Source organism: Urocitellus parryii, chromosome 4, assembly GCF_045843805.1.
Source record: "Urocitellus parryii isolate mUroPar1 chromosome 4, mUroPar1.hap1, whole genome shotgun sequence".
NCBI classification, from domain to species: domain Eukaryota; kingdom Metazoa; phylum Chordata; class Mammalia; order Rodentia; family Sciuridae; genus Urocitellus; species Urocitellus parryii.
Window position 1 is genome coordinate 113,104,807 of NC_135534.1, and position 22,100 is coordinate 113,126,906.

General features: G+C 38.3%; 1 protein-coding gene across 3 annotated transcripts; it reads left to right on the forward strand.

Moving 5' to 3' along the window:
• Positions 1–28: 28 nt before the first annotated feature.
• On the forward strand, positions 29–20,186 carry Ddx25 (DEAD-box helicase 25). Of its 3 annotated transcripts, XM_026404564.2 has the most exons (12): positions 1,220–1,282; positions 1,893–1,959; positions 2,216–2,257; positions 2,722–2,857; positions 4,567–4,659; positions 4,783–4,885; positions 5,660–5,774; positions 6,871–7,048; positions 14,946–15,183; positions 16,214–16,376; positions 18,749–18,937; positions 20,068–20,186. In XM_026404564.2, exons 1-12 carry the CDS (start codon positions 1,220–1,222, stop codon positions 20,127–20,129), a joined length of 1,449 nt encoding a protein of 482 aa, XP_026260349.1. In that variant the 3' UTR covers positions 20,130–20,186. The 3 variants fall into 3 exon arrangements, with proteins under 3 accessions (XP_026260351.1, XP_026260349.1, XP_026260352.1); XM_026404566.2 differs by lacking the exons at positions 1,220–1,282; positions 1,893–1,959; positions 2,722–2,857 and adding an exon at positions 29–157; XM_026404567.2 differs by lacking the exons at positions 1,220–1,282; positions 2,722–2,857 and having other exon boundaries at positions 1,947–1,959.
• Positions 20,187–22,100: the final 1,914 nt, after the last annotated feature.

Consider the following 22,100-nt stretch of genomic DNA (forward strand, 5'->3'; position numbering starts at 1 on the left):
TCTAGAGCCCGGGTGCGGCTCAACACCAAAATCACCTCCGGGGAAGATTTTTAAAGCAGCCACCGTTTTTCCACCCCGACAAGACATCATACGGAGCCTATTGTATACAAGAATAAAAGGAGGAATTCTAGTGCTGCGCTAAAACAGTAAATAAGAGGTGAATTTCAAATGTCTGCTCTCCTTATACGAAAACTGAGACTGCTAATCTTGGCCCGATTTTGTATCTTTTTAACTAGCAGATAGTTATCCGTGAGAAAGTAAAGTATTTACTATTGCAATCGAAGTGTAAAGGCTAAAAAGGAATATTATAAACCTCAAAACAAACGCCCTGACACTGACGGAACAGAGCTTGGGGGTGCTACTTCAGCACCACGGAGAGATCATGAAGACAGTTTTGTTTGTGGGTTTTTGTGAATTTACCCCCAATTCCAGAGAAGCCGACCCAATGCTCGAAATTCCAGTGGAAACTGGGGAGCACGGGGTGGGAGGGAGACCTGGTTCTTTTGTCCAATTTAGCAGTCGCTAGTTCAAGGATTTATTCTGGATTATGCAAATACCTGTGGCCAATTAAGGTTGTACCTAACTAAAGGAAAGACGTTTTCTCGGGGTTGCTTTAACAAACGACATCTCGGAATAAAAATCAAATTAGGTCGGTATCGGGGAACTTTACAGCTATCTAGAGCAGGGAGTTGAACTCTGCAACTTCAGCATTCGAGCTCATTCATTCAGGTCAGACCCATTTTGTCGCTCTACTTTCCCATGCGATTCGCTAAGCCTATCTTACATTTTGTGATGTGCAGGAGATATTCAGGGAAACAGAGATATGAAACCCTGAAGCAGGGTGTGGGGCACAGCCTCACCACCGGGAAAATTGCTGGGTAGTGGGTCCCAAGCTGTTGGTGGTTCGCTTAACAAAGGTCAGCACCGCGAGAACGTTGACTATGGTGATGTCCCCTCCGCAGTTTCTAACACCTGGCGCGAATGAGGGGCTAGTCAAACCCCAAAATTCGCGAATCAATCAGAGCTCTTTAACGTCTTCCCTCACGCTCTTCCTCCGCCCCCTCCGCGCCTAAGCCCAGGCGCCTGCGCGCTGCATTGCGGGTGGTCGCGGGGATGAGCCTGCCCCCTGAGCGAGCCCATTGGCCACCGAGTGGCGCTGGGCCCAGCCTCGAGCCTAGGGTGGAAGCACGTGCTGGGGGCGGGAGCAGCGATCGCAGCTATGGCGTCGTTACTTTGGGGAGGCGACGCAGGGGCTGCGGAGAGCGAGCGGCTGAACAGCCACGTAACCGCCACCGAGCAGGGGAGGGCAGAGGGGCGGGGGCTATCGCAGGAATTCCCAGAGGGAAATCTAGACAAGGAGAGCCCTGCTAGCTTTTGAAGTGGGGTGTCAAATGGTGGAGGGAAGATGTGGAATGGGTTTGGAAGAGGGCCACAGAAAAGGAGACCCACAGGGAGAAAAGACCTTTGGTTTGAAAGGGCAAAGTGAAGATACCTGGAAATCCAGGGAGGGAAAGCAGCTGGGAGTCCTAACTAGACTCTTTTGAGTTTTCTACTGTAATTTGACTATTAAGCTAATTTCTGTCTTGTATCTGCCAACGCACTTTCTTAGCCACTAACATCTTGTCGGCGCTGTGATTCCCAAGTACTGCCTACGGGTAAAGTAGAGGCCTAATAAAATGGAACTGCATGGTGCAGGGACTACAGAAAATCTCCAGTTTTAGGATAATTCATACAGGGAATCTATACCTGAAATGAACCGATTAGTCGATAACATTGCAAAGGAAATAGTTATGGGGTGATCTTCCCTGAACCCCTCCAGTCCCTGTTGTAGGGGAGCACTGGGCTGCCTGATGATTTGCTTAATTTTGGTTGAAATTTGTGTCTTTCAATAGTTTTCAAATCTCATCCACCCCCGGAAGAACCTTCGGGGTATTAAAAGTACCGCAGTCCCAAACATAGGTGAGTGCTATTAGGATAAAGAGGTTAGTCTCGATTGATTACAAAGTATTGCTTTCATCATGTCCCTGCCAGCTGAAATACCTTTGGGTCCCTTAATATTTGAGACCCTACACTAGCTTCCCAATGATTTTATCCACTATCCCTATGATAACACTGTCCATATATACTGTAGACTTGGGGAGTATGGGGATAGTATTGTTTACATTTCTGTTCAGCATTTATCTTTGCATTCATTGTTTCTCTTCTGTTCTTTTAGATGGTTCTCTTAACATCGAAGATGATGATGAAGATGATATAGGTAGGAGATAAATTCGTTTGCATGTATTTACTAGTATTCTGTTTGGTTTATTATCACTTTCACAATGTGAATGAGTAATATCACAATTGGAAGGAGCTGTCTTCATTTCTATTTTCTTTATTAATAGTGAGTGTCTGAAGAAATACTAAATTAGGAGGAGAATATTTCTTTAGAGGAAGTTGGGATATTCAAGGAGTAGGTTAAGAATTTCTACTTAGCAAGTAAGAGTGGTGGAGATGGATGTTGGTTTGCTTGAGGTTAGACAGAGCACAAGAAATTGGATCTTCATGAAGGAAGAAATTCTCAGTGCCATGTCATTCTTTCCAGAACCTTCTTGTAGAAGAAAGATGAGAGTAGGTTAGGTTTGATTGATTGGTATACAACCACTGAATGGGAGAGAGCAACTTTTTAGATATTTTTCAGGAGGCTTGATGCCCTCCCCTTTTTTATTTTTGCTTTTCTAGTGGACTTGGCAACTAATTCACTCTTGAACAAATTAATCCGTCAGTCCTTAGTAGAATCCAGTCATCGAGTAGAAGTTTTGCAAAAGGATCCCAGCTCTCCACTCTACTCAGTAAAAACATTTGAAGAGTTGAGACTGTGAGTATTTTAACTTTTTGGTATGGAAAATGCTAAAGCATAGAACATAATAAACTATTCTGCTAATAATAAAAACCATCGGGATCTTGTTTTCTAATATTCAGTATTAAAATGAGATGTGTATGTTATGCATGCAACTAAGATGTACCTCAAAGAAGAACACCAAGACACACTAGTTGCCCAAGAAATTGAAACATTTTCTTTAGTAAAATATTTTAATTTTACAGCCCAAAGGGAGGCACAGCCATATTGCCATTCTACCTATGAAAATCCAAATACAGGGACATTGGTGACTCAAACATCCTTCCTCACCAGCTTTATAAAAAGTTACAAAATTTTTCTTTTCTAATTATATTTTGTTTCAGATGGTATTAAAATTAATAACTTTCCCAAGTGGGTTTACATTCCCTAGGGATTTATCAGTTGCCTTAAGTAAATATATTTTAACAAAAAGAGAAAGTCACATATTACCAAACCAAGCCCTTGCCCATTGCACATGAATGGGGATGGCAAAACAGGCATAGTTTGATAACATTTTGGCAAGCCAACTAGGAGGTAAATCCAGACATACCTTTTGTTCATGTCTTTTTGGCTACCAGCTGCTGAGCTTCTTGTTCAAAGGACCATCCCTGGGACTTTCTGCTCTAAACACTACTGACCTTTAGCACATGATTTTACTTTTGCAATAGAGAAATGGTTTGAGGGTCTGGAAGGCATCTTATTCAGTGAATAATTTCAGTAAAAGTGACAGATTACCATTTCTCCTTCCTTCTGGTTTGGCCTTCAAGGCTCCTGGTTTGGGGGAACCAAATGTTTGAGTCCATATGTTACCAAAGTCTTGGTTTGGTAACATATGGACTCATGTAAAAGGTAAAAAATCCAAAATCCCAATATCCAGATGTTTTCTATATATTGGGAGCCTGCATAATGATTAAAAAATTGTTTGACAGTCATCTATCAATTAATCTACCAATTAGGAACATCCAACTAGACAAATCACTAAAAGTGAAATTGTTCCAGCTCACTTGCTTTATCCTTATTCTAATATTTTTCTTAAGACACCAGGAAAGATTCATTAAAAATACTGTCTTGGAAAGGATTACAAGTTCAAGGTCCACCTGGGCAATTTAGCAAAATCTTGTTTCAAAATAAAAAGGGCTAGGGATGTAGCTTAGTGGTAGAATACTTGCCTGGCATGTGCAAGGCCCTGTATTTTATCCCCAGTATCACAAAGAAGAAAAAATAAAATACTATCCCAGAAGGATAAGGTAATATATAATAAGTCTGAGAGAATTGATAAAAGGATTATCTCAATAAAACTGTCTTTTCTGAAAATTGCTGTAGAAAACATCAGTGTCATTCATGCAAAAGAAATAACAAGTGTCACTTAGTTTTCTGTTTATGTGAAAAATATAACTCTCCTGGCAAACTAATGTATTTTTTTATCAAATGAATTCCCTTTTTGTTTTTTGGTTTTTTTAAATAGGAAGTTCAACTTTAGGTTTATAGCATAGCATATGATTTTAATAACCCAGCTGTAGAGATGTGATTGTATGTGTTTGGGGAATTGAGGTATGAATGATATATTTCTAAATATTTTAAAGCTTAGTTGCAAAGTTGCTTAATTCATAAATATATTTTTAAGTATGTATCTCTGAGGCTAATGACCAAGCATAGACTTTTTTTAAGTGTTTTTTTTTCTTTTTCAGAAAGGAAGAATTACTAAAAGGAATCTATGCAATGGGATTTAACAGGCCATCCAAAATCCAAGAGATGGCTCTTCCTATGATGCTGGCACATCCGTGAGTATGTGCCACATTCCAGGGTAGTGGTATTCCAAGTTGGTTATTTTTAGTCTTTTCTTTTTAATTTATGCCCAGGCTCTTGTATTTAGTTTATGCCCAGTGGTCTTCTCTTTCCTATAGTCCCCAGAACCTCATAGCACAGAGCCAGTCTGGAACAGGAAAAACAGCTGCCTTTGTCTTGGCAATGCTAAGCAGAGTGAATGCCTTGGAGTTGTTCCCACAGGTAAGGAAGGGCTTCGGGAAAGGTAGAAGTCCTTGTAATGGCCATGATATTTTAATAATAGGTGATATCATTGTAAATACATGATCACTACAATGATAAAACAGTATGTGGAATGGCCATTCCTTCATAAAGTCCTAAGAGCATTGGACAGCAGTATGGGACATGTATAGTCCAAGGGGTTCCAATCCCTGCCTCTTCACTAATCAACTAGCTAGGCAAGTTAAAATCACTCGGAGTCTGTTTCCTTGTCAGTAAAGATAGAATTTGTAGAGGCATGGATCATAGTTGATCTGTTCACCCCTGAATCCTAACATCTAGCCAGTGCTTGGCTTGTAAAACCACTCGTTAAACATTGTATGAATGAATGCTTTTCTCATAGGGTCATTGTGTGGATTCAGTGAAACTCATTTTTAGCACTGTGCTTAGCATAAAGAAGATTTTTTAATAGCCAGCAAGAGGAGAAGGAGACCATATTCAGGCTGTGATTTGTTTTGCCTTCCCTCTAATTCCCATCTTTCCTACATCCCATTCTTTTATCAAATTACCCTTTAGAGGGGAATATGTAAAAATTAGCATTTATCCATCCTTTAGTCCCTCCCTCCTCATGCCCAGCATTTACTTCAAACCTATTGACTGTTAAATTGTATTTGATTTAAAATATTTAATCCAAGCCTCCAAAGTCATCTTTGTGCCTCTCCCTGTACAAATTTTAATGGAAATTCAAAATTGAACAATTACCTGTATGAATCTTTCTCCTCTCCTCTTCTCTCACAGTGCCTCTGCCTGGCTCCTACCTATGAATTGGCTCTGCAGACTGGCCGTGTGGTTGAGCGGATGGGAAAATTCTGTGTGGATGTTCAAGTGATGTATGCTATTCGAGGGAATCGAAGTATGTACCAATAAGCCAGACCTGGCTGATTTTGAAAATCCTGACTTAAAGAGTGTTCTAACTTCTCTGTTTTCTCATTTCTGAAGTGGGGTAAATAATAGCACCTGGATCATTATTAGAATTAGATGTTATAGATTGTTTTACACAATGCTTGAAACCATAATTAGAATCCGTAAATATTAGCTACAACACATCCACATCCTGGAGAGGATGCCGTTGTGTATTGTTTTCTTTAAGACTCAGTTATCTTGTGCAGAACATCTTTTATTTGGGGATTTTTAAAGTATTGCATGCTTATTGTGAAAAGAAACTTTAAAAGATAGAAGATTAGAAGATAAAAATTCAAAGACGTTCTGTTCTTCCTTTCCTTCCAGAAACCTATCCCAAAAATAACTACACTATTGTTAATAGGCAAATAGTTCTTTTTTTCTTTTTCTTTTTTTTTTTGAGCTAATACAAGCACATACAAATGCTTATATATGTATTTGTTTTCACTGAGTATTTACAAAAAATGGGAGCACTTTTTTCACACTGCTCATTCTTTTTACTAGCTGAACAGTATCCCACAATTTATTTTAAGAAACTTATTGATTGAAAACAAAAAAATGGTGAAGGTTTCCACAGCTTTGCCAGTATTTCTTTAAGACAATAGAATTGCTGCATTGTGGATTTTTTGTTCGTTTGTTTTTGGGTTTTTTTTTTTTTTTTTTTTTTTTTTTAAGACATGGTCTTGCTTTGTTGCCCAGGCTGGTCTCAAATTTATATGTTCAAGTAATCTTCCTATCTCAACCTCCTGAATAGCTAGGATTACAGGCACACTACCATGCATAGATTGCAAGGTGGCTTTTTAAATGACCAAGCAGAAGAATCAAATATGCAAGACCTTTATTCCCATAAACCTAGAAATTTAGTAATTTTTCTTAACACTCTGCAAGATCAAAACCCATCCATGACCCTCAGAGTTTGCACTTGGGAAATTATTATAAACTTGCTTTTTTTCTGAGTTCTATGACACATTGCCCTGACCTGCGTGTGGCCTGTTGGAATAAGACTGTTCACATCTGAAGGAGCACTTAAAATCCGTTTTTTTTCCTAGTTCCCAGAGGCGCTGAAGTCACCAAACAGATTATAATTGGCACTCCTGGGACTGTCCTAGATTGGTGTTTTAAGCGAAAATTGATTGATTTGTCTAAGATTCGTGTGTTTGTCCTGGATGAAGCAGATGTGATGATTGACACCCAAGGATTCTCAGATCAGAGCATTCGTATTCAACGGTAATTTCCAAGTTCATCCTTTCTTCTTTTCTTCTTGAGTTTTCTGTCCAGATGAGGAATTTCATTTGTCTATTGTCCTAATTATTTTAATTGCTTAATTTACCATCTTTACCTCTAAAACAAATTTGAGTTTTCATTATTTTCACCAGCACCTGGGATCTTCAAACTGCCAGAATTTTCCAACTTCAGCTTACAACCTTGCCTCTCTACTTTCACAACACAGGCTTAGAGATGAAATCTGTACATTGGGTCTGCACCAAATTTCAGAGTAAACAGAATCTGTTAAAGGATCTATTGAGGATACAGTGGATGATTGGGATAGAATAAGGAACACAGCAACCTAAAAATCATAGGTTGTTTAGACTTGACTTTGCCTCTAATAAAATCTTATCATGAAAATAAAATCTTATCATTTTCCTAGGATTCTCTATCAGGATCACCTGAAGGACTTAAAATTACAAGATTACCAGACCCAACCTCAGACTTACTGAATCAGAATTTCTGGGAGGTGGGGCTTAGATATCTGTATCTTTTTTAAAAATAAAGTCATATTATTCAGGGTTAAGTTCAAATAGTATCAAAAGATTTGTGATGAAAAACAGTAGCCCTCTGACCCAATCCCAAAGAATACCTCTGTTTTTCTGATACTAGCCTTCATCCTTTTAAATAATATGTTCACACTGCTATTTCCTTATATATATTCATTGTCTATCAACTTCCCATTATTAGAGGTGGGACCTGAGTTCTTTTAGACCACTCTCCCTTTCCTGTCTCCTCTATCACCTCTCTGTGATTATGTCATCAGGATCTGGTTATATTAACAGTATTGATATCATTTTGACAGTATAAATACTGTTCACTTCTGAGCCAGGCAGTTGTTGTTGTGTTGTTTTTCTCCTACATCTTTCCCCCTAGAATTAATAATTGCCTTTTTTTCTTCATTTAGTATCACTATAGGGGTTTTAAGCTTTTCACTGGATGTGTCTTCATATGTGCCATGTCAGTGGTATCTCCACATAGTCAAATACATTTTTTTTCTTTTTTTTACTGTTTCATATTAGTTATACATAACATTAGGATTCATTTTGACATAATTATAAAAGCATGGAATATTGTTCTAATTCAGTCCTCAGGACTTCCCCTAATCCTCCCTTCCTTCCTCCCCCGCCTTTACTGATTTTTCTATTATAGTTTTTTTTTTTTTGTGTGTGTGTGTGTGTGTGTATCTTATAGGTATACATAATAATGAGATTCACTGTGGTACATTTATATATTTACATAGGAAAGTTAAGTCAGATTTATTCCCCTATTTTTTCCTTTTCCTGTTCTTGTCCCCTCCCCCGCAATCCCCTTTACTCCACTGATATTTCTTCTACTTTTATGGAATTCCCCTCCCACATTTCTTTTCAGGCTAAAAACAAAAGATTTTTTTTAACTTTAATATTCAGTTAATATTCTCAGCTTCCAATGTCATTGCTGAAAAGTTGAATATCATCCTGATCTCCAAGCTTTTGAATGTGCCCTTTTTTTCCCCCCTCTCTTTAGAAGTTTTGGGGGGTCTTCTCTCTCCTCAGTATTCTGAAACTTCTCAGTGACATGCTTTGGTTTATTTCTTACCTTAGACATATAGTATACCCTTTCATTCTCAAAACTTTTGCTTGTCATTTCTGGGGAAATTTCTTAGGTTATTTCTTTTCCGAGTCAACCAATCCAGAACACAATCATAGCAGACAAAAATTAAATAAAAATAAGAGAAATAATTACACACATGTTATAGTTTAACATAAAAATATTAAATGAAAAACATATTTATTTGAAAGTAAATCCAGTGCTTTTCTATTATATAAATCCTACTATTTAAACAAAATAACAGTATAATTAGTTTACAGTAGTAATTAATAGAATTTTGTGAGAAAATATAGCAATATTTTATAATGTTTTGGTCTCTGATGGAACAGTGTATTTCAACTCTATTTAAACTCACTGTAGGATGTTTGTACTTTGTAGGTAATATTGTTGTGTACTCTTAAGATTCATAAACATGGGGCTGGGGTTGTGACTCAGCGGTAGAGTGCTCACCTAGCACATGTGAGGCCCTGGGTTTGATCCTCAGCACCACATATAAATAAATAAATAAAATAAAGATATTGTGTCAATTACAACTAAAAAATATTTTTAAAAAAAGATTCATAAACATAAGTCTTCTTACAGGAGAACATAAATACAATAACAATGAATAGAGATTACCTATACTTAATTTAAAATGACATGGTTCTTTCTCAGTAAGTTTTTTTTTTCTCTCATTCTTTTTTTCTTTTCCAATGATATTTTTCTGAACTGCCTATAGTCTTTTTTTATGGGGTGGTAATGCTGAATATAGTGAAATGTAAACTTCTATTTTGACTTGCAGCTCTGTGCCTGTCAAAGTCATACTGATTAGTATCAGTCTGATTTGATGACATCAGATTTGATTTGTAATTTCTGGGGAAATTTAGTTAAAATTTAAAAGTTAAATATCCTCTTAAGAAAAATGTTTGAGCATGGAATTTACTTACTGGCAACAGAAGGTTTTTATTTCCATTTGTTAGTTTTTGCAATTTAATTCTCTGATTGTTTTACTTATTTTTACAACATTTTTGAGGTATAATTGACAAATGAAGAATCATATATAATTAAGTTATATAACATAGTGTTTTGATGCATATGTTTACATGCACACACATTTTTAAATGATTACCATACTTAGGCTAATTAGCATAACCATCACTTCATGTAGATACTCTGTGTGTGTGTATGTGTGTGTGTGTGTGTGTGTGTGTGTGTGTTGAGAACTTTTAAGATCTTTCAGACTTGTTAGGATTATTTTGTAGCTCTCTAGAAATGGCCATCCCAGTTTATTTAGGTAGACCAGCTCTTTGTCATTCAGATCTCTTACATCTATAAATTCATCAGATAAGCTATCCTCATCTAAAATACCCTTCATTTTTAAATACTCTGCAGTACTAGACATCTTTTTCTCAAGGAAAATGGTTGTAAAAGCACAGAGGTGATTTAATCTTTGAAATTAAAGATGGGTTCCAAGTAAATTACACTTTTGGTAAACAGATGATTATAGATTGAATAGAATTTGTCATAATTTACATTTGCACTGCCTACTACATAAACAGATAGTCAAATAAAGACTAGTTTGGATCTGGGCACCATAGCACATACCCATAATCCCAGCGACTCAAGAGGCTGAGGCAGGAGGAATACAAGGTCAAGGCCAGCCTCAGCAACTTAGTGAGGCCCTAAGCAACTTAGTGAAAACCTGTCTCAAAATAAAAAATTAAAAGGGCCGAGGATGTAGCTCATTGGTAGAGCACTTCTACACTAAAAGGTGAGTCATCTATAATCAGCATTCCCCATTTGTTCACCCACAGGACATTTTACATGCCTCCTCTGAACCAGGAAATCTGGCTGTACTCCGTTTTATAGAGATATCAGGGGAACAATGCAATAATGCACATCATTTGTTTGGTATGCCAAGCTAAATCAGGGTCTACTGTTTACAATTGAACACTGGTATCTTTTGAGGAGGCCAAATTTAGAAATTCAGAAGTACTGCCCATCTCATTTTAAAGTTGTGAGATTCATTTTTCAGATATGTTATTCACATCCCATCCACCATGCCCAATCCCAAATTCTTTCCTTCCAGTGGTGTATTATGCTCTGTTTTCATTATTTACCTTTAGCTCAATTGTGTTAACCTCTATCTGTCATTAAATTAACACAGTTATTTAGCTTTATTTTTCTGTTTGTGTGGATCATACTGATGTTGTCCATTTTTATTGTTTATGTTAACATTAGAATTTTTTTTCTGTTTTCAACTTTGTCTCTGAATTATCTAGGTTTTCTTTTTTTGTTTGCTACACCTCTGTCTTTCACAGTGGACCTTTCCTCTTTTTAACTAATGAATCTTGGCCAGCCTTTCATAATCTAAGATGAGGAATAAAATTCTAGTTGACAGCCTTGTATGCATGGCTGGGGCTTGTAATTTGGGAAGCTTCAGTGCTTTGGGATGGTTGTCATCTGGACTTTAATGTCACTGATAGATTTCCCTGGAGCTTGACCCTTAGTTTCTGGCATTTGAAGGGCAGGGTTCGGGAACCAGCTGAGGAGATTCTGTCTTTCAATATACATATTTTCATTTAATCCCTCTTTTTGTCTGTGTGCTTTGCCCTCACCTTCTACTGATGCTGGCATCCCCAACTCTAGGATTTCTGCACAGAATAAACCTCTGATCTTTTGTTAGTATATGCTTAGCTACCTGAAATAAAGGGATCAAACTTCTCATTCATATTTAAAGTGATTTTGGCCAGAGATCAAGGGAGACTCCCTCCTTGCCATCCTCCTACTAATACATTAGTATTTTAATAAGTGAAAGGAAGTGAAAGATTTAGGACTTCAGGAAAGATTCAGTATGAAACTGGCTTTCTAACAAAGTCCCTTTTATTTTCTACTCAAGAGAACATTGCACATAATGCATCCCACTATGAGGTATAATTATAATGCACCAATAAAAATTTTGGACCATATGGTTGCTCACACATAATATATCTAAGGTACGATATCTTAGATAAAATTTTTAAACTTCCTGTATTTTAATTTTATAAGTTCAAAAACTCAGTAATACAATTTTAATTTCTGATGTCTTTGAATAAAACAAGTAACAAAAGCAAAAAAAAAGGAGAAAATATTGTGTAATAATTAGAGCACTAATTATTGTGTAATAATTTATGTTGGGTTTTGTGGGGAGGGCTTAAAACATGATTAATGTCCAATTAAATATCATGTGAAAAACATGAAATTTTAATTTTCTAATAGCCACATTAAAAAGAAACAGGTGAAATTAATATTTATTTTGTTTAACCCTAGGTATCAAAATATAGTAAATTACAGGATATCTTTCTTTCTAAGCCTGTATAGTATTCCATTGTGTGTATATATATATATACCATTTTTTCTTTATCCATTGTTGAGTGTTTCCATTTCTTGGCTATTGCCAGTAGTGCCACAGTGAATATGGGAGAAAAGATCTCTCTACACACTGATTTCCCACTACCTGGTAGTGATATTGCTGCATAAAGTGATAGTTCTGTTTTTAATATTTTTAGGACCCTTCATACTAGTTTCCATAATGACTGTACTTGAAAGTTGATCTCACAGAAGGTGAGAGTAGAATGTTGGTTACCAGAAGCTGGGGAGAATAGGGTTTGGGGAGTGGTGGGGAAAGCTTGATCAATAAATACTAAATTACACTTAGGAACAAAAAGTTCTGATGTGCTACTGGACAGCAGCATGACTGTGGATAGCAGTAATATAATGTATATTTTGAAAAGCTACAAGAAAGGATTTTGAATGTTTTTACCACAAAGAAATGATAAGTGTTTGAGGGGATAGATTTTTTTTCTTAATTTGTTCTAATTAGTTATGCCTGACAGTAGAATTCATTTTGACACATTATACATAAATGGAGTATAACTTCTCATTCTTCTTGTTGTACATGGTGTAAAGTTACACCAGTAGGGCAATCATATATGCACATAGAATAATTATGGCTGATTCATTCTATCTATTCCTAAACCCATACCCCCTCCATTCCCTTCACTCTCCTCTGTCTAATCCAAATAAAAAAGGTACTTTATTCCTAGCCACCTCCCTTATTATGAATTATCATCTGCATATCAGAGAAAACATTCAGCCTTTGGTTCTTTGGGATTGGCTTATTTCAGACGAGATTGGGCGCCTTCAGGGTGGTATGGCCGTAGACTCATTTCAATCAGCATGATATTCTCTGGTTTCATCCATTTACTGGCAAGTGCCATAATTTCATTCTTCTGTAAGGCTGAGAAATATTCCATTGTGTATGTATACCACAGTTTCTTAATCCATTCATCTGTTGAAGGGCACCTAGGTTGGTTCCATAGTTTGGCTATTGTAAGTTAAACTGCTATAAACATTGATGTGGCTGCATCACTGTAGTATGCTGATTTGAAGTCCTTTGGGGATAAAATGAGGAGTGGGATAAGTGGGTCAAATGGTGGTTCCATTCCAAGTTTTATATGAGTGTACAAAACAATGTATGAGTGTACTTCCCTGCCCCCATCCTCACCAACATTTATTGTTGCTAATGTTCTTGATGATTGCCATTCTAACGGGAGTGAGATGGAATCTCAGTGTAAAATTTTTATTTGCATTTCTCTAATTGCTAGAGATGATGAACTTTTTTATATATTTGTTGATCAATTGTATTTCTTCTTCTGTGAAGTGTCTTTCAGTTCCTTAGCCCTTTTATTAATTGGGTTATTTGTTTTGGGGGTATTTAGTTTTTTGAGTTCTTTTTATATCCTGGAGATAAGTGCTTTCTCTGAGGAGCATGTGGTAAAGATTTCTACCATTCTGTAGGCTCTATCTTCACGTTATTGTTTCATGAAGAATCTTTTTAGTTTAAATCCATCCTATTTATTGATTCTTGATTTAACTTCTTGTGCTTTAGGAGACTTGTTAAGGAAGTCAGTTCCTAAGTCATGGTGATAGAGATTTGGGCCTACTTTTTCTTCTATTAGGTGCAAGGTCTCTGTTCTAGTGCCTAAATCCTTGATCCACTTTGAGTTGATTTTTGTGCAGGGTGAGAGATAGGGTTTTAATTTCACTTTGCTACATATGGATTTCTAGTTTTCCCAGCACCATTTGTCAAAGAGGCTATCTTTTCTCCAATGTATGTTTTTGGTGCCTTTGTCTAGTATGAGATAACTTTATTTATGTGGGTTTTTTCTCTGTGTCTTCTATTCTGTACCATTGGTCTACATGTCTATTTTGGTGTCAATACCATGCCATTTTTGTTATTATGGATCTGTAGTAAAACTTAAGTCTTATTGTGATGCCTCCTGCTTCACTTTTCTTGTTAAGAATTGCTTTGGCTATTCTGGGTCTCTTATTTTTCCAGATGAATTTCATTATTGGATATAGATATATTTAACCTGTTTTGAGCATTATATAACATACATATTGAAACATCACATGGAACTCATTAATAGGTATAATTTTTCTGTTTTCACATATCAGTTAAAATAAATTTTAATTTTTTAAAAAGTTGACATTTTATTGACGTGTAAAATATGTACAGAGAAATAAAACCAATTCCAAGTGTACTAGTGAGTAAACTGTCACTCGAAGCCACATCCATGAAACAATAGCTCAGACCAGGAAATGATATTTATTTACCAGCACTCCAGGAGTCCCCTGGAGACCCTTTCCTATCACTAGCCCATTTGTCTTCCCCAGGATTAACCTCTTTCCTGACTGCTAAGCCCTTGGATTCATTTCTCCTTTGTTGAGACTTTATGTAAACTTATCCCTTTATTTCTGATGGGCTCAGTATTATTTTAGTTACTGCTCTTTCCCCTTTTGCCCCCCTCTTATTTATCTATAGGTTCTCCCCATTCCAAGTCAAATTGGTAGTGATTCTTTCCTTCCCAAGATACATATAACACCAGCCATTGAACAACTAGCCTATATTTTCTTTATGCCCATTTATGTTCGTGTACACCCCCCCTCTTGGCTCTATGAGTCTGCCTCACCTAAGGAGGAAATTGGCATGAGAAACCTCAGGTCCTCTGGAGTGTATACTTAAACTTTTTTCTTAGCTCCACCTTCCAGTAATGTGATTTTCCAAATTCTTGGTGACAAAGAGGGGCAGGACATTTGGCTATTTGGCTGAAGGTGTAGCTTGTCATTGCAGGTAGCACCTCATGCCCTGCAGGTGCACATGGAGCAGTTGGTGGCAGTGGACCTGCAGCGCTGGGAGGAGAGGAACATCCTGGCAGCTGGGTGACATCATCTTCTCTTTTTACAGAGCTTTGCCCTCTGGATGCCAGATGCTTCTGTTCTCTGCAACATTTGAGGACTCTGTGTGGCAGTTTGCCGAGCGAATCATTCCTGACCCTAATGTTATCAAGTTGCGCAAAGAAGAGCTGACCCTGAACAACATCCGACAATATTATGTGTTGTGTGAGGACAGGAAAGACAAATATCAAGCTCTGTGTAACATTTATGGTGGCATCACCATTGGCCAGGCCATCATCTTCTGCCAGGTAAACTTGCTGGATGTGTCTTCATTGTGCCCTCATTTCCCTACAGGTAGAGGTAGGGGGGTGGTAATATTAATAGGTGCCAGGTAGACAGGCACTGTGTTCAACACTTATTATGTGTTATCTAGTTGAGTCTTCAGGGCAGTTCTGAGTAGAAATGATTTGTATTTTAGGGTGAAGCTTAGAAAGGTTAAGGTATGGAACAGGATCTTCAATATGATGCTAAATGAAGGTCTTTCATATTCTAACTTTTCCCCATTTAGATTGGTGTTTATTGTAGTTTTTATAGATACCCCTTATCAGGTTAAGGATGTTGCTTATGAATTTTGACTTTTTTATTTTCATGTTTATTTTTTGCTATCTGACTTTTTCACACTTGTGTTTTCATTTCTCACTGCCAGTTAAACACACTAAGGCTTCATGAGAGTAAGGTTTCATCTATCTCATTCATGTCCATATTCACTGTACTGGACTGGCACCTGCCAGTGGACAGCACTGAAAACATAGAGTAGAAGAAAGCTCAGCTGTGCCACAGCCAGGCCATATAACCTTGGACAAGTTATCTAACATTTTTAAGCATTTTTTTTTGTTCACTTTCAAATTTGTTGGATGAAGTTAGGTCACTACTTCATGAAAGTGTTGTATAAACACATGCCCATAATGTATATAAAGATATTAGCCAGGTTCCTGGCACATATAAAGCGCTTTCAGAGTGTCCATTGTTCATAATAAATGAAAACATTATAATGTAATACATTATATCCTTTTGTCATCATAGCACCATATGAGGTAGGTGTTTGTCTTTGTTTCGTGGATTTAAGGAAGTGATGTTTAGAAACCCAGGTGGTAGGAGAATCCCATGCCACATTCTAAGAGTCCTTGAGGTTTGAGAGAGCCATGAAGCACAATTCCTCTGCAGCCCTCTCCCTCCTGCCCTCCCACCCCCTACCCTGATCCAGGAGCATCAAGCATCACAGGCACAGCCAGTCTGCTGTAACCAGGGGTGCTGTGGTGGGTTTTGTTTTTTATATAGACCCGTCGAAACGCCAAGTGGTTGACCGTGGAGATGATGCAGGACGGCCACCAGGTGTCCTTGTTAAGTGGGGAGCTGACAGTGGAACAGAGAGCTTCCATCATTCAGAGGTTTCGGGATGGGAAAGAGAAGGTTCTTATAACGACCAATGTTTGTGCTCGAGGTGTGTGTGTGTGTGTGTGTGTGTATGTGTGTGTGTTTGAACCCTATACTGCCAAAAAAAAACAACAACACAGGTGTTGAGATATAAGTTACAGAAGATAGCAATTCAAATCTTTAAGTGTACAGGAATACACTTGAGTTTTAACAAGCATACAGTCATGTGTCCGTGTCCATCACTATGATCAAAATACAGAAAATTGGCCAGGCACAGTGGCACATGCCTGTAATCCCAGCGCCTCTGGGGGCTGAGATAGGAGGATCAAGAGTTCAAAACCAGCCTCAGCAAAAGCAAGGTGCTCTATTCTGTGCTGTCCAGTTGATAGACAGGGTGAGACCTGTCTCTAAAATTAAAATACAAAATAGGGCTGTGGATGTGGCTCAGTGGTCTAGTGCCCCTGAGTTCAATCTCTGGTGCCAAAAAAAAAAAAAAATCAGAAAAGTATCTCCCCACAATTTCCTCATGCTCTTTTGTAATCAGTCTCCTCTTCCTGTCACATGGCCCCTAGCAACTACTGATTAGATTTCTCTCTTCATATTTTTGTGTCTTCTAAAATGCCACATAAATTAAGCCGTACAGTGTATGGCCTTTGTGTCTTTCTTCCACCTAGCATAATGCTTTTGAGTTGACTCAGTGTTGTTCCATGTATCAATAATCCCTTCCTTTTTATTGCTACTAATAGTCCTTTGGTAGTTCATTCACTCACCAGTTGGATATTTGGATTATTTCCAATTTGGGGCTTTTTTTAATACAGCTATAGTAAAAAGTCATGTGTAGGTCTTTGTGTAGATGTTATGTTTTGATTTGGGTAAACAGCTAGGAGAAGGATTGCTGGGTCATATGATAAGTGTATGGTTAGTTTTATAAGAAACAGCAAAGTTTTCCCACAGTGACTGTACCATTCTCACCAGGAGATAGCAGAGTCATACTTGTTCTGCATCCTTGCCAGCAACTGATATTGTCACTTTTTTCTGATTTTAACCATATTATAAGATACGTTGTAGTATCTCATTGTGGTTTTAATATGCATTTCCCTAATAACTAATAATGTTGAGCATATCTGGAGTGTTTATAGGTTTAAAGCTATTGACTACTGAGGGAAAAAAAATCTTTGTTTTTTTAAGAGAAGGACTCTTCCACTTTCTTCATCCTTCACATATCTATGAACTCCAATTTAATTCATGTTTCCTAGTTCATTTTGAGTTCAGCAAATAGAATTAAAAGCCTCCTCCTGGGTTAGGAGTGAGGCCTGAGCTCTGCCCTGTAGAAGTACTGAAAAAGAACAAAGTCCCTGCCCCTCAGAAGTTCACCACTTAGGCTCTCAACTCTCTAAACTAGCATCATCTAGTAGAACTGTCTGCAGTTATGGAAGTGCTCTATTCTGTGCTGTCCAGTTGGTAGTCATTAGCCATGTATGGTTCTGAAGCACTTGAAATGTGGCCAGTCTGACCAAGGAACTAAATTTTTAATTTTAATTTATTGCAATTGAATTAGCCACTGTAGCTAATGGTTACCATATTGGATAGCACAACTCCAGACCTTAGAAGAAAAGAGGCACAGAAAATCCAGGATGACGACTGAGGGCAAGGAGGACTAGGGTCATGACCCAGACAGCTTGCTAATGTGGGCAATGGAAAGCACAGGGATCAGAGGTCTTCCTGGGCTATGTTAGAGCTGAAAGGTTTTTTGAAGGAAGGGTAGCAATTCAGTTGGATGAGAATTTATCCATTGGGAAATGGCAAACCCTCGTGACTAGTGCTTTGCATTGTGAGACTGGAGAGAAGGAGATGATACTTCAGCTACTGTGAAGTCTTGGATGGCTCAAACTTTACCCTGTATAATTTGGGCAGTAGGCTCTGAGCACAAGCGCTCTGAACCTTGCTGTGGGACGGTCGAAGGAGAGATTAGGTAGGCGAAAACCAGTCTGGAAATTGTCCTAGCAGTTGAGGCAAGGGATGAAAAAGATCTGAGGAGAGCCACAGTCATGGAATGGAGCAGAGCAGAAGCCTGGTGATAAGTAAATAGGTAGAGGATAAGAGGCCTGCTGGGGACTAAAGTATAGCAGAGGCAGAAAGGAGCAGGTAGCTCTGTGGACTCTAGGCACCTCTCCCCTCCCCCCACACATGCGAGTGTACATGCTTTGTACATATTTAGACTTCTGTAGAATTAGCCTCTCCTGACTGACTAATTATCCAGCATCATAGACATAAAAGAATGCAAGCAAACTGCCTGGACCAAAGTACCTGTTTCAGTGATGTAAAGCCAGGTTTGATTATCTTCTTCATTAATGAAAATTCCTTCAGCAAATGTGGTTCTTAAGTGGCTATGTCCTGAGGAAAATACTGCAAGACCCTACAGTGTTCTTCCTCTCCTAGGGATTGATGTGAAGCAGGTCACAATTGTTGTGAACTTTGATCTCCCTGTAAACCAAGCCAAAGAGCCAGATTATGAGACCTACCTCCATCGCATAGGGCGGACAGGACGCTTTGGGAAAAAAGGCCTGGCTTTCAACATGATTGAAGTGGACAAGCTGCCCCTGCTCATGAAAATTCAGGACCACTTTAGTAAGTAGCATTGCTTTAACAGTAGGAGCCAGGGAGCTGCTTACACTGACCGGGCGAGGTCAAAGGCTTAGGATGGCATGGAGGCAGAAACCATGAGGTGGAAGGCTTCTGTTCATAAGACCAGAGTCCTCATAATATGAGACAGTTGATTAAATAATTCTTACATTGTAGTTAAATAAAATTTTAAAAATTAAGCAGAATTTATATGAACTCATTCTGGTATCTGGAACAGATTTTCATATCCTATAAATATGTACCCTAAGCAAAATCTTAAAATCTTTTAAGATTATATTCTACCACCAGATTCCTCTTTTATTCACATTTTTCTCCTACTCTTGCCACACCCATAGAATTTAGGAATGGTCCTAATTTCTGAGGCCTGCAGCCCTTCCCTTAGCCCCACCCTCTAAACAAGGCAGGTTCTGCTAGCCTGCTGGGGCTCTGAACTGACAGATGCACTAACGGAATCCTGAAGTCACCTTACCTGGCAATCTACTCCTCAGATCACCCCATTCCCCTAAGTGTGTATATGTGTCTGGGCAGTAGAGCAAGAGGAACATCAAGTGCTACTCTCTAGGATGATGATACTACCTTACTTAACCTTTGTTGAAAGCAGTGGGCACTCTCCCAAGAAATGCACATGGACACACATATAGCATGTAGAATATGATGTATATAGTTTTTCAAGGTTTGCACACTGAATGTTGTATGTACATTCACTGAGCCTTTAGGAAAATCGATTATGTACCTCTGTGTTAGGTTGACTGGGAAGGGGCAGAGGAGAAAGTACCTTGGCCCTGTCCCTGTGGTGAGCATCTAAGGATCTAGTCTTAGGAAGTTACCAGTTGGAAGAGTCTTGGTCCTTCCCAGGCTCTTTTCACTGCCCCATGGCATCTGAATGTGTGTGTTCTAGGTGCATTTGCTACCGTTTCAGTTAGTGTTGGTCAGTTTTTTGCTACCACCCTTTTTTGTGTTACTGTTTCAAGACTTCCTATGCAAGGTGTCACAGGAACTTAGATTTTCAAAGTCATCACTGTCTTGAGAAACTCAGAGTTGGCTGAAATGAGTTTTCGTTTATGCCCCGGAGTAAGACTGTTTTTTTTTTTTTTTTTCTCCTTTGTTCTTTTTAGACAGCAGTATTAAGCAGCTTGACCCTGAAGACATGGATGAGATTGAAAAGATTGAATATTGAAGAAAGAACTCTATTGTTTGTGAGAGATAGTAGTTTATGTGAGAATGTTCCAGTGAGTTTTGAAGGTAGTTTTTTTTTCTTTTTTTTTTTTTTAAATGTTCAGTCTATTTCAATGTGAAACTGTTCACAGATGGCAAAATAAATGACTTGGTACCCTTAGTTGAAGACGTGAGGAATTTTTGAAACCAAATTGATGTGAAGCACATGATTCTTTTGAATAAAAAAAAAAGCAAGATTCTTTCTTATTCTAATCTCTTTATAGGTAAACATCTCTGAATGGGCTTCTGGGATATTTCTGGATTTAGTTCATATAAACTAAGCAGATCATGCCTCTTGCCAGCCAGTGCCACAAGATGGCAGTAGTACTTTGCTGGGTTTTGGAATTTGAGCTAATGGGACAAATGGAAAAGACAAGCCTCACTCACAGGCGGCCCTTTCCAGGCATTAATGTCCCACCCCTCTCCCCCCTTCACCTTCTTCTGTGTGCACACATTCAGAGGCAAAAAAAAAAAAAAAATAGAGTAAAACTCAGTGAAATATTTGGAAGAAAGAACATTTTGCTTTTTAATATTTCAAGTGACATCCAGAATTTCAGAATATTTTTCTATTTTGCTTTTTACTGTCTTCAAATTAGAGAAAATTTGCTCAATCGTCAGTTACTTAATAGTATGAAAATGTGGCATTACTCTAGGCATTTCTTAAAAACAGGCAGTGGCGGTTTAAAAAAAAAAAGGAAAGAAAGAAAAAGCTCATGTGCCTTCCTAAAGAAGTAACATTCAGGTAGCCTTAATGGTATATGTGTGAATCCTGGTCATTTTCCTGAAAGCCCTTTTGAGATGATTTCTGTCTCACATTTCCTGCTCAAAAGTGAAGCCCTGAGGTTGAGAACAAGGGATGAATGGCTGGTCTCCCACAAAGCTTGAGCAGTTCATGAAGCCTGCAGCCTAGGCACCAGTTCTGTCATAGCCTCAGGCTGCCAAAAGTGGCTCTTGTGAGTGCCTTTGTCATCCAGGTGTGGATGATTATTTCAACTTGTAGATCTCTTGCTCAGTGTTTTATCCCCCAGTTCAGGACTCAGAAGTACATGAAAATCACTAGGCTCCCTCATTCAATATCAGATATTTATTGTGCACCATAAACCCCAATAAAAGGGAAATGAATAGAATACAAAGACATCTCAGAATTCAGAGTCTAAAGGCAAAGACTTGGAAGAAGCCAACATTAGAATAGACTGTGATAAAGGAGAGGTGTACAGTCCCTAGTGTTGCACAGAGGAGAGGCCCCTTATACCATCTGGGCCACCTTCCAAAGGAGTAGACACTCAGGGTTCCTATAGAGGGCAGGATATATTCAACAGTGCTTGTCCAATGTGCATGTAATATCACCTAGCAGTTTCCTAACCTGGGCCCACTGAGGCAGTGTTCCAGACCCAGTTCATCATCTCTATTGCCTGGAGAACCTGAAAGAAAACTAAAGATTCCTTCCCCTTTACAGACAAAGCTACTTGCTGAGAATAGAGCCCCAAAAGACATATTCGGGCAAGAAGAGCTGAAAGGATAGGCAGAGTAATGGGTAGTGAAGACCACTGACTTAGGGAGGAGACTCTGCAACAAAGAGAGGTCCTTAGAGATAGAATTTATAAAAGGTGAAGCTCCCACTTGGGAATGTCCACTCCAGTTCTCCATATACTGCCATATCTCCCTCTCTAGACTGGAAACTGTGGTCAGTTTCATTGTCCACTCTATATCCAGGCCTTGACACAGAGCCCAGCACTCAGTAGGCACTCATCAAGTAAATATTTTTCTTTTTTTTTTTTTGCCTTGATGTTTTCATTCATTAACATTTTTCCTTAATGTTTTCCATCCTAATTTTGAACCCCAATAAAATGACACAGGGTAGGTAAGCACAGGAAACACTCTTACTATTTGAGAATTGAGTTTGACTTTCCACCATACTCAGCCCAGCCTTGGC

What these genes read in the sequence shown, in the direction of transcription:
- Ddx25 (XM_026404564.2), top strand. Translation starts at nt 1,220, where the DNA reads ATGGCGTCGTTACTTTGGGGAGGCGACGCAGGGGCTGCGGAGAGCGAG. An exon ending in GCGAGCGGCTGAACAGCCAC is followed by an intron (nt 1,283 to 1,892) that starts GTAACCGCCACC and finishes GTCTTTCAATAG; the next exon opens with TTTTCAAATCTCATCCACCC. An exon ending in ACATTTGAAGAGTTGAGACT is followed by an intron (nt 2,858 to 4,566) that starts GTGAGTATTTTA and finishes TTTCTTTTTCAG; the next exon opens with AAAGGAAGAATTACTAAAAG.